The sequence below is a fragment of the Mesoplodon mirus genome, assembly GCF_964341445.2.
Source record: "Mesoplodon mirus genome assembly, chromosome: 5".
Lineage (NCBI taxonomy): Eukaryota > Metazoa > Chordata > Mammalia > Artiodactyla > Ziphiidae > Mesoplodon > Mesoplodon mirus.
Genome location: NC_138980.1, coordinates 138,512,092 through 138,524,670, shown reverse-complemented (window position 1 = coordinate 138,524,670; position 12,579 = coordinate 138,512,092). Strand labels below are relative to the sequence as shown.

At 40.1% G+C, this 12,579-nt stretch overlaps 1 protein-coding gene across 1 annotated transcript in view; it reads left to right on the top strand.

The window, feature by feature from the left end:
- RAB3C (RAB3C, member RAS oncogene family) overlaps positions 1 to 12,579 on the top strand; it is a gene marked incomplete at both ends in the record, with an annotated part of 314,166 nt that overhangs the window by 245,770 nt on the left and 55,817 nt on the right. The window contains one exon of the mRNA XM_082622668.1: positions 2,177 to 2,301. Coding sequence (XP_082478794.1) covers positions 2,177 to 2,301 — 125 coding nt within the window. The remainder of the gene's footprint in view (positions 1 to 2,176; positions 2,302 to 12,579) is intronic.

The window sequence follows — 12,579 nt, the reverse complement described above, 5'->3', positions numbered from 1 at the left end:
GCAGCAGGAAGAGTTTAACTAGGTCAGAAGAGTGCTAAATTTTTTCAGGCAAGCATTTGTCCTTGGTAAATTCAGTAAGCCATGCCATTACATACCAGCCCCAGCCTCTTCCTTACGCAAGTATGACACTCACCTGTGACTCCCGTCTCCCCAACTTCATTCTGCAAATTTGCGTTCTAGCTGTGTGCCAGGATAAGAACTTTCTCCATTAACGTAGGGGCTCTCAACCTAGGACCTTTCCAGGCATAGGCCAAGCCTTGGCTAACAAGACCTAGAGGAGGAAAGGGATAATTTTTTTAATTACCTAAGGAAATCTGATTAAATTTGAGTTCCTTTGAAAGAACCTTTGGAATTTATTTATACAACTATCTTAGCACTTGAGATTTAAGGTGTGTCCATGTATAGAATATTTTTTACACCTTAATTCACTCTTAATTCATCATTCTTCATATACCCTGCTCATAAGATGAGGTAAGTGAAAAGTATAGATTTTGAATATCTGCCTTTATTTTCCCAGTTTATAGATACATGCTGAATGTGACTATTGCTAGAGGAATGTATTATTCTCTTAGGTGTCAGAATTAGAAAGGTCACATCCCCAGATTTTTCTGAAAAAATATGCCGCACCTTGAGACCCTCACATGGAACCAACGGTATCTTTCACCAGATATTTTAATCTCATTTGAAAACTTGTACTTGGTTCAGGGAAGTACTCTGAAATAAGACCCTATCTGCCTTTTAGCTCTTCTTTTTTCTCGGAAGGGAGAAATAGTGATGACATCTCATTAGAAGCTCTCCTGCTGCCATTTAAAGCTATTTGCTTTCATTCTCTCTTCAAGCTGAGAACAGCTCATCACTATTTTCTATGTAAAAATCCTGAAGTATTTGACAATTGCTAGCAAGAACATGCCAAGCTTCTCTTTTTACACTTTACAAATCCCTTTATCAAACTTTCATCATTTGTTTAGCTTTTCTCTCTCTCTCTCTGTCTCTCTCTGTCTCTCTGTCTCTGTCTCTCTCTGTCTCTGTCTCTCTCTCTCTCTCTCTCGACCACCCACTGGGTGATATGTCTTTCCCACCTATCTTGAATTGTTATCAAATTAGAACGTGGCCAATAAAAAGGGAGGATTAAAGAACATGGCTTCCTTTCAGCTTCCTCTCTGAAATGATAACAAATACACTAGAACTTCACTTCTCAAACTTGTAATGAGTAGTACAGATATGTGTTTAAGAGCACAGGCTTGAAAGCTTTACTGCCTGCATTTGATTTCCAGATCTACCACTTTACTAGCTGAGTTGTCTTAGGCGAATTTTTTAACCTTTCTGTGCCTCATTTTCCTCAACTATAAAATGAGGATCATAATATTATCTCCCTTGAGTTACTCTAAGGATTAAGTTAAGGTAACATATATAAAGAGTTTAAAACAGTACCTGCAAATATTAACTATTATAATTATCAACTAAGTTTCAAAATCAAAATTTGGTTATGTGCATTATGATCTATACCAGAAGCTTATTCTGAATCCTAGATATCCTGTTTATAGTAACCTAAAACACAGCTCATTGTATTATAATTTTGATATTAATCAACCTGGCATTTTTCTCTTAAAAATGTAAGGCATGAGTATATTAGTTCTTATAATGCTTGTTTAAAATATTATCATTACCCCCAGATTTCCTAACCCAATTGTCTTAGCTCTTTAAGTTGTGACTGTAACAAGGTAAAAAATTTTTCTGTGATGGACTATAAATAGTGATCAACCATCTCAGGTTTCTTGGAACTGAGGGGTTTCTTGGGGCATAGGACTTTTACTGCTAAAACTGGGAACATCTTGGGCAAATTGGGATTGTTGGCCACTCACTCCAGCTATAAAAGTACTGTATAAGGTGGAGTAGAAGGGGGAAAGGAAGAAGCAGTAGTAATATTAATCTCATCAAACACAGAAGAATTCTAAATACAACACCACTGTTCCCCTGATTTTTGACTCATGCAATCCCTGATGAGTATCTGAAGGGTAAAATTGCACTGAACTAATTCATTCTAAATGTCAGGCATTTGGGCTTCATTTTTTGCTGTTATCGTCATCTGTGGGATATATTTCTTCTCCTTCATTTTATGCTGTTGCACTTTCCTCTGATCATTTTTTTTTGTCTTTTTTTTTTCTTCTTCTTGTAGGTCAACTCAGATCAAAACATACTCATGGGATAATGCCCAGGTTATCCTGGTTGGGAACAAATGTGACATGGAAGATGAGCGAGTCATCTCAACTGAGAGGGGCCAACATTTAGGAGAACAGCTTGGTAAGAAACAAATGATCAAATTAATGAGAAAGAGAGCATGGTAATTACTTGTAACACAGTGCAGAGTCCCACCTACTTGCTAGGATGGATTTAATGAAAAGATTGTCAACCCGACAGAAGAAACCAACACAACACCTGTAAGTAGTACGTGGATTTCCTCCCACTTTCCGTGGTATCCTTAGAATCCAAGCACAATTAGAGAAGCAAAATAGACAGCCAGCCTTTGGATTTAGTACAAGATGTTCAAATTCCATTGCATAAGAAAGACAGGATGTACCTTGGATTTCTTTGGGGCTTTTTCTCTATATACAATATTTTATACTGAGTGAGCACTTTATTATGCTATATGATTGTTGTTGATTATTGATTATATTATATGATTGTTATTGATTATTGATTATTATATGATTATTATATGATTGTTATTATGCTATATGATTGATGTTGTTTTCAAGTTTCCATTGGAGGAGGGTGGGTAATAGTCACAGAATAGGTCATGTTATAGATTCTGGTTCTAAAGACACCACTGGCAATGTGTGTTACAGTTACAAACCTCTTTGAGACTCAGTCTCCTCATCTCTTAAGAATGAGTATTATGACCCATGCCTACTTTACCAAGTCCTTGTAGATAAGATCAACTGAGATAAGAGATAGATTTGAGAGAGTTTTAGAAATGGCAAAGCCATTTCAAGTGCAAATTTAGTTTTTTAAGGAACTTCTATACTGTTCTCCATAGTGGTTGTACCGATTTACATTCCCAAGAGTGTAGAAGGGTTCCCTTTTCTCTACACCCTCTCCAGCACTATATCATTGTATATAGGGGGAAAAATGCTTGAGTGAGTAGGGTAGAGTTTTGGTGCAAAGAAGGGAATCATGATTGATTTTTTAAAATAATTTTTATTGGAGTATAGTTGACTTACAATGTTGTGTTAGTTTCAGGTGTACAGCAAAGTGAATAAGTTATACATGTACATATATCCACTCTTTTTTAGATTATTTTCCCATATAGCTCATTATAGAATATTGAGTAGAGTTCCCTGTGCTATACAGTAGGTCCTTATTGGTTTTCTATTTTATATATAGTAGTGTGTATATGTCAATCCCAATCCCCCAATTTATCCCTCCCCCCTTTGCCCCCTAGTAACCATAAGTTTGTTTTCTACATCTGTGACTATTTCTGTTTTGTAAATAAGTTCATTTGTACCATTTTTTAAGATTCCACATATAAGCGATATCATATGATATTTGTCCTCCTCTAACTTACTTCACTCAGTATGACAATCTCTACATCCATCCATGTTGCTGCAAATGGCATTATTTTGTTCTTTTTTATGGCTGAGTAATATTCCATTGTATATATGTACCACATCTTCTTTATCCACTCCTCTGTCGATGGACATTTAGGTTGCTTCCATGTCTTGGCTACTGTAAATAGTGCTGAAATGAACATTGGGATACCTTTTCAAATTATGTTTTTCTACAGATATATGACCAGGAATGGGATTGTTGGATCATGTAGTAGTTCTATATTTAGTTTTTTAAGGAACTTCTATACTGTTCTCCATAGTGGTTGTACCGATTTACATTCCCAAGAGTGTAGAAGGGTTCCCTTTTCTCTACACCCTCTCCAGCACTTATTGTTTGTAGATTTTTTGATGATGGCCATTCTGACTGTTGTGAGGTGATTGTAGTTTTGTACAACTACTCATTGTAATTTTGATTTGCATTTCGCTAATAATTAGTGATGTTGAGCATCTTTTCATGTGCTTTTTGGCTATCTGTGTGTCTTCTTTGGAAAAATGTCTATTTACATCTTCTGTCCATTTTTTGGTTGGGTTGTTTGCTTTTTTGATATTGAGCTGCATGAGCTGTTTGCATATTTTGGAAATTAATTCCTTGTCGCTTCATTTGCAAGTATTTTCTCCCGTTCTGTTTGTTGTCTTTTCATTTTGTTTATGGTGTCCTTTGCTGTGCAAAAGCTTTTAAGTTTCATTAGGTCCAATTTGTTTATTTTTGTTTTTATTTTCATTACTCTAGGAGGTGAATTCAAAAAGATATTTCTGCGATTTATGTCAAAGAGAGTTCTGTCTGTGTATTCCTCTAGGAGTTTTATAGTATCCAGCCTTACATTTAGGTCTTTGATCCATTTTGAGTTTATTTTTGTGTATGGTGTTAGGGAGTGTTCTAATTTTATCATTTTACATGTAGCTGTCCAGTTTTCCCAGCACCACTTATTGAAGAGACTGTCTTTTCTCCATTGTATATTCACGGTTGCTGGTTTTGATATCATATTTGTGTGTGGATGATTTTTTACTGCTACTACTATATGTTTGCCTTTACCAGTGAGCTTTCCCACTTGTGATTTTCTTGTTTCTAGTTGATGCCTTCCCCCCACACACACACCTAGAGAAGTTCCTTTAGCATTTGTTGTAAGGATGGTTTGGTGGTGCTGAAATCTCTTAGCTTTTGCTTATCTGTAAAGCTTTCAATTTCTCTGACAAATCTGAATGAGAGCGTTACTGGTTAGAGTAATCTTGGTTGTAGGTTTTTCCCTTTCAACACTTTAAATATATCACACCTCTCTGTTCTGGCCTGCAGTTTCTGCTGAAAAATCAGCTGTTAACCTTATGAGGATTCCTTGTGTGTTATTTGTTGCTTTTCCCTTGTTGCGTTTAATATTTTTTTCTTTGTCTTTAATTTTTGTCAGTTTGATTACTGTGTCTCGATGTGTTCCTCCTTGGGTTTATCCTGTATGGGACTCTCTGCACTTCCTGGACTTGGATGAGTGTCTCCCTTTACCATGTTAGGGAACTTTTTTTTTTTTTTTTTTTTTTTTGCGGTACGCGGGCCTCTCACCGCTGTGGCCTCTCCTGCTGCAGAGCACATGCTCTGGACGCGCAGGCCCAGTGGCCATGGCTTACGGGCCCAGCCGCTCCACGGCATGTGGGATCCTCCCGGACCGGGGCACGAACCCGTGTCCCCTGCCTCAGCAGGCGGACTCTCAACCACTGTGCCACCAGGGAAGCCCTAGGGAACTTTTCAGTTATAATCTCTTCAAATTTTTTCTCAGGCCCTTTAACTTTCTCTTCATCTTCTGGGACCCCTATATTGCAAATGTTGGTGCATTTGCTGTTGTCACAGAGGTCTCTGTGACTGTCCTCATTTTATCTTTCATTCATTTTTCTTTATTCTCTTCTATAGCAGTGATTTCAAACACTGTCTTCCAGCTCACTGTGTTCTTCTGCCTGTTATTCTGCTATTGATTCCTTCTAGTGTATTTTTTATTTCAGTTATTGTGTTGTTCATCTCTGTTCTTCAAATCTTCTATTTTTTAAACATTTCTTATATCTTCTTGGTCTGTTCCTCCATTTTTTTCTGAGATTTTGAATTATATTTACTATTATTACTCTGAATTATTTTTCAGGTAGATTGCCTACCTCCTCTTCCTTTAGTTGTTCTCATGGGTTTTTTATCTTGTTGCTTTGTCTGCAACATATTTCTCTGTTGTCTCATTTTGTCTAACTTTCTGTGTTTGTGGTCTGCTTTCCACAGGCTGCAGGATCATAGTTCCTCTTGCTTCTGGTGTCTGACCCCTGGTGGGTGAGGTTGGTCCTGAAGCTTTTGTAGGCATCCCAGTGGGAGGGACTGGTGTCTGCCCTCTGGTGGGTAGAGCTGGGTCTTATCCCTCTGGTGGACAGGGCTGTGTCAGGGGGTGTGATTTGAGGTGGCTGTGAGCTCAGTGCAACTTTAGGCAGCCTGTCTTCTGATGGGTGGCACTGTGTTCCTATCTTCTTTGTTGTTTGGCCTGAGGCTTTCCAGCACTGGAGCCTGTAGGTTGTTGGGTCAGGTTGGGTATGGTGCCAAAATTGGGACATCCTGGAGAGTTCATGCCAATCAGTATTCCCTGGGGCCTCCACTACCAGTCTCCTCGCCCCACACAGCAATCTACAGCTGACCCTTACCTCCCCAGGAGAGCCTCCAAGACCCCTAGGTAGGTCTAACCCAGGTTCCTATGGATGTACTGCTTTTTGCTGGTCCCAGTGCACATGAGACCTTGTGTGCACCCTCCAAGAGTAGAGTCTCTTTCCCCCAGCCCTGTGGAGTTCCTTCACTCAAGCTCTGCTGGTCTTCAAAGCTAAATGCTCTGGGGGTTCTTCTTCCCAATGCCAGATCCTCAGACTGTGTCTTGGAAGGCTATTTTTATGTGGGAACGTTTCTGTGTGGCCTGCATGGACTTAAATTTTTTTGGTGCTAGGGCTGTTTTTAGTATAGGTGTCTGCCACCTCTTTCCTCAGTGTATGCTGTCCATTATCCCCTTGATAGGAGGTGTGACTGGTGTTGTAGTGACAAGAGCTTGCATTGGATATTGAACCTCCCCTTTGTTCTGTGGTTGTCACTGCCCTGTCAGGGGTGGGGTCTGCTCCCTAGTTCTTGGAGTAGAGGCCCCCAGATCTGTTTCTTGGCTGTGATTCTGATCTGTGGTGTGAGTTAAGTGGGACTGGAGCACTCCCACTGGGAGAGAAGCCACTGAGTATCCCTCCTCTGGAGCTGTTCACCTGTGGGTGTGCTCTGTTGTGTCACCTTTCACCCGTTGTGCGAGCTCTCAGATTACACTGATGTTGGCACTGCTCTCAGCCCCACCTTAACTGTGTGGGTGTGCCAGCAGTTGGCCTGGTGTCTCTCAGGTGCTGTTTTCACCAGGCCACTAGTGTAGAGCCACTGAAGTCAGGTTCCAGGATTGCAGTAATCATGGATCTGCATCCGCTGTGGGTGCTATGGGGTCAGCTCGGACTCTGGCCTGGCCCAACACCCATGTGTACGTGTCCATAAAGTCCACAGCTGCTAAAGCTAGACCCATCTCAGCTGCAGGAGCACTCGTTGTCTGTTCAGATGTTCTGCAGGTGCTGAGTTTACAAAGCTGGTTGCAGGGGTGTAAATCCACAGTTTGCACAGCAGTAAGGGGAGATCTCATCCCTTCTTCCTTAGTTGCACGGTCCCTGGGGCTCCGCTGTGGTTTCAGCCCCACCTATGCATGTGGGCCACCCACAGGCATCTGCTCCTGAGGCTGCCCCAGAGCACATGAGCCTTCCCTGGTGGGAAGGGGGCACAGAGGAGTCAGTGGCTGGGGGACACCATAGCAGGGACTGGTGCATGGGGAGAGAGGCTGCAATGGCCATGATTGATTTATTAATTCAAGGCATTTTTTACTGAGCACCAGTTATGTATCCTGCACTGTGTCAGACATCACAGGGGATACCAAAAAATTGTGAACCACAGTCCCTCGGCTCAAGTTGCTTTCAGTCAAGTGGGGAGACCAGAGATACACACAAGAAAGCAGAAATAACAAGACAACAACAAAAATAGCATCATGGGGATATGATAAGCTAGGAGACAGACACCAAGAGGAAAGCAACAGAGGGAGGGAGGCAGACGCAGGTGTTAGAAGGAGATGTGCGAGTGGAGTGAGATGGGAGGCAGATAAGGAGCAATGCAGAGGAAACAGAGAAAATGTATGGAAATCAGCAGAACAGCTAGGAAGAGGTGAGTGATGAGAGGAGCTAACAATCATATGGGTTAAATGGCAAGACGAGTTTTGAATCTTCCTGAAAGGAGAGTAGAATATGAAAGCCATGAGGAGAAGAAACATCATGAATAAAGGGCACGGTGGAGTAAGAACATTGAGAGGAACATTGGGAGGACAGTGAGTGGAAAAGTTGGAACCCAGCCTAATGTTATGGAACTAGAGTGGATTTGGGGAACAAGTCCAGCCCTAAGCAACTGAGCTGGAATTTCTTTCTTTTCCTCCCTCCCTCCCTTCCCTCCCTCCTTTCCTTCCTCCCTTCTCCCACCCTTCCTCCCTTCTCCCTCCCTCCCTCCTGTCCTTCCCTCCCTCCCTCCCTCCTGTCCTTCCCTCCCTCCCTCCCGCCTCACTCCCTCCTGTCCCTTTTTCCTCCCTCCCTTCCTTCTGAGAGTCTGACTTTCTAACCTTTCTGGCCAGGACCTACAGTAAGAAATGCATTCAACCTAGGAACCCAGTGTATACATACGTAGAGAGAAAGAGAATGAAACCAAAGTTTTACAAAACACATTTACTCTTATTAGATGAGATTTGTTCCGATGCTATTCTCTTTTCTATTATTTTTCATCTTCTTTTTTTCTTTTAATAATGGTTTCAACTCACTAAATAAATCCTAGGATCCACTAATGTGCTTCAACACGCTATAATTTGAAAAACACTGTTCTGAAGGGGGTACTTTGTGATTAATCTGCAGGGAGTGTGCAGCACAGATTAGAAAAGCAGACATCCTCTCAGTGGGGCACCCTGTCACTTGGTCATCTCATAAATGAACTATGCACAGCCCAGTCTGAGAGCGTGACCATTTCCTTATGAGATTAATGAGCTCATTGGACCAAAGGCTATCACCCAATGACCGTGAGAACCCTCCCACCAAACTTTCTTACATTTGCCCATGAGAAAATCATACAGCTGATGTCTGTTCTTTCTGTGGCTGCCCTTGAGCTTTTATCATCTCGTTCATAGGGCCTCTCCCCATTCCATCAATTTAACAGTCTTTTTCCCCCAAAAGTCTGAAAAACTTGGCTATCTTTTCTTAGTCCTCTTAGCATCTCAGGAAGTTAGGAATGGAGAATAGTAGATTCCCCAAGAGAAGAGAGAAAAGAAATCTGGGAGAGGGTTGGCAGGGTGGCTGCCTGAGACAATCTCTTCCCTCCCTGTATTTTCTTGACTAGTCAGGCATATGCTATGTGGGGGGAAGAAACTGCTACACAGACGTAAGTGACTTCTATATATAAACCTGAAAATTGTTTGGTTCAAAGAACAATAGACGGGAGACAATATTTTAGTGACATTGAGCCAGGTAGCTGGTTACATTTTTTACCACTGTAATAAATTACCTGGGTGTTGAGAAGGTCATGTTGTGGAAGGGGACATGTAAAATGGTGTGACTGCATCAAGAGGGCAGCCTTCCTTGGAACTCCGCTGACTGACACAAACACAAACCCTTTTCATGCAGTACACAGATGAAGGAAAGTTCCTGAAATTGTGAGGCAGAAATGGTTTATGTACCCATACACATTCTTCCAATGATTTCTGATTGATTTTTTGCTCTGTATTCAATAAACCCCAGCAGTTGTCATAGCAACCAACACTTGGGCATTCTTAGAGAGTCGTTTATCTTCTTTAATGTGGTTTGTTCTTTTCATGACTACACGCCCTTCTATAAATGATCATGAGAGATCATTTATATGGGGGGAAAAAAAAACCTCACAATCAGTTTAAAGATTTTAAAGGTCTTAGCTTTATTTTTTTTTAATTACTGGTAAAATTCCATTGTCCAGAACAGCATCACACACACACAAAGGTTGGGCACTGTTTTTTAAATGTCATTACCACATCTTAGCAGATGGTTCAAAAACACTGCTGTATTGATCTAGTTACAATTAATTCTCCATTGTGGATGGTTACATCCATAACATTTGCTTATCTTAATGAAGGTACTTGATGGAACTGAGCTGTAGCTGAGGTCTTTAAAATACTTGTATGTCAGATGCCCTTGCCAATCCAAACATTTACAATACATCAGGTGCTTGGGAATACAATCATAATGCTACCTTTCAGGAGCAACCATTGTAGCGCCTGTGATAGACTATGCAGACAATCAGCATTTTTCTGGTCTTCCCTTTCCTGGTTGTTTTGTTTCATTTGGCCTGCTGGGCATGCCCTCCTTCTTGCATTCTGCCATCTTGGCTTCTATACCATGGTGCTCTCTCTCCAGCCACAACTTGGCTGTTTCCTTGGGAGACTCCTCCTCTTTCTCCCTCTTGCACTTTGCCTTTCCATCGTTGGCTCACCACTCTTCTCTCTCTGCACTCTCCCTTAGATATTCCCAACCACTTCTGAGGCATGAACTCTGCCTATAAACTAATGATAGACAAGCCATGTCTTAGCCCTGACCCTTTCACCTGACTGTCTACCCACCTGCCAGCTGCATGTATTCAATACTTCTGATTTGGGGTGGTCCTCTAAATCATGTGCAGCTGAATCCTCTGGGGTTCTTTTTCAAGTGCATATTTGTCAACCTTAACTCAGGCATGCTGCATCAAAGTTTTGGAAGGCCAGGAATCTACATGTTTAACAAACAACATTCTGACTTTCCTACAACCCTAAAATTTTAGAACACTGGCTTAAATAGCTGCAAGTGTTTGGAGAAGGTAGGGAACTGCCCCTGAGCTGAACATTATCCTATAGCTAGTGTCATTCTTCCCATGTGTGTTTTTGACATTTACTATAGGCACATGTACCTATAACAATATATAGGAATGTTTTCGATTTTTATTTTTATCAAAATGCCAAATTTATAATATGGCAATAATCTATATATATATATATATATGTACAGTCTCATAAGTTGTTTTAAATGTAAAAATATTAAATTAGAAAAAATAGAAATAATTAAAGATATAAGTTTTCCTAAAATAAAAGTAATATAACTGGGAATAAGAACAAAGAAATGTATGGAGGAGAATGGATTTGTATTGCCCTGAAATTATAGAAGAAAGAATACTTGAACCATTTTTACAAGCACTGAATGGGCAGAAAGTGCAGAAACTCTGAGGTTTCCTAAAAATGTAGTCAGAGAAAGAAAAATTGCAGATAAACTAAATTTGTTTCTGGAGAGAAGTGATGTTTTTAATAACTAATTTTTAAGGCTCCAATTTTGTTTTTAATTTGCATTCATATTTCTTCCTAAAGCAAATAACAGATACATATATCCTATTACTCTCCATTCAAATAATTGTCATGATATCATGTGCCTGTATTACTAAATTCCAACCCCGTCGTCTCCATCCTTCCTCCTTGTCTAGCACAGGGAACCCATGAGGATTTCTGACAACTATAAAATATTCCTATACTTTGCCATCTTTCCAACCTGTAAAATTTGTTTCCCCTTCTTTTCACATTTAATGACTTGTTTTGTTTATTCATCTTCAAATGTTTATTAAACACCTATAATGATATTAAGGAGTCATGAAATATGTATCTTCCTCCTCATGGAGCTTAATGTGTGGTCTACATGTCAAAAATACAATAAAATATCGTGAATGCATAAATTGTTTCCAGCCCTGTTTAGGGCTGGAAAACATCAAAACAAGTATAACTTGAAGGATGAAGGCGGGACATACAGATCTACAAATATATAGTTCCTTCTGTTTTAAGAATATGAAGAGTGACAAAAAAGTCACATTCTATGTCTATAAACTCTGAAACATTGATTCAATAAAGGCTGGCTTAATTAAACGGTTCCTTCAAGGGAATAATTTCTTGAAGTAGAAAAAGGTAAATTAAAGACAAATCAGAAAGGATACACCTTCACATAACAAAGAATATACTAAAAGAACTGATTGTTTCTGGAGGGGGGAGGTGGTGCAGACAGGATATATTCAATATAGTTGCTTCCCAAAAATTCTAGATAAATCAAGTAAGGCAGATATGCCATGGCTAATAGAGTTTGGACTCTATGGGACATTTCTATCCCACCAAGAATAAGAGTTTGAGAACATTGACCATGAGGCTTCATATGCCCTGTTATCACTCTTGGAGACATGTTAACTAGGGTGAATGGAACATAATTGTTACCAAGCCAGGAAAGTCTACCTCCTGAGATTTTAGTGCCCGTGCTGCTGATTTCTGCTGAGACTGGATGACTTCAGGGATGCCTAATTTAGGAACTCTGATTCTTCAATTGGTTTCTAATTTGAGTCTTTTAGTGTAAACACCCTTGTCTTTCATTGCCAACTCAGGTGAGAATGAACAAAGCAGTAACTTCACTGAACTTTGGATCCATGCAGTCTGATCCTAAGCAGCCAGATTCTCATTATACATTTTCCATTGAAGAGAATTATAATTACCAGCGTCACACCTTCCTGACCGCTAAGCTCCACTTGAGTCACTGTGTACTTGGAACGACCTTGAGATACAGATTAGGTCTTAACTGTGTTTAGTTTTCTGTTTTACAATCCAGGAGAGAATTCGGGTCTATATAACTGATAAGCCTATTTAAACTCTGTTCATGGACCCCACAGTCTTCCAGTGATCCATAGTGATCCAGTGAAAGATGCCAGAAAATGATTAGATCACTGTTAAGGATAAATTTTCTCAAATGCAATATTGCCCAAGTACATAATATTTATTTTCAAACAGTGCCCAGCTTTATGGAATTTCCTCCAACCAGTAAATTGGAAAACTCCTTGACTACT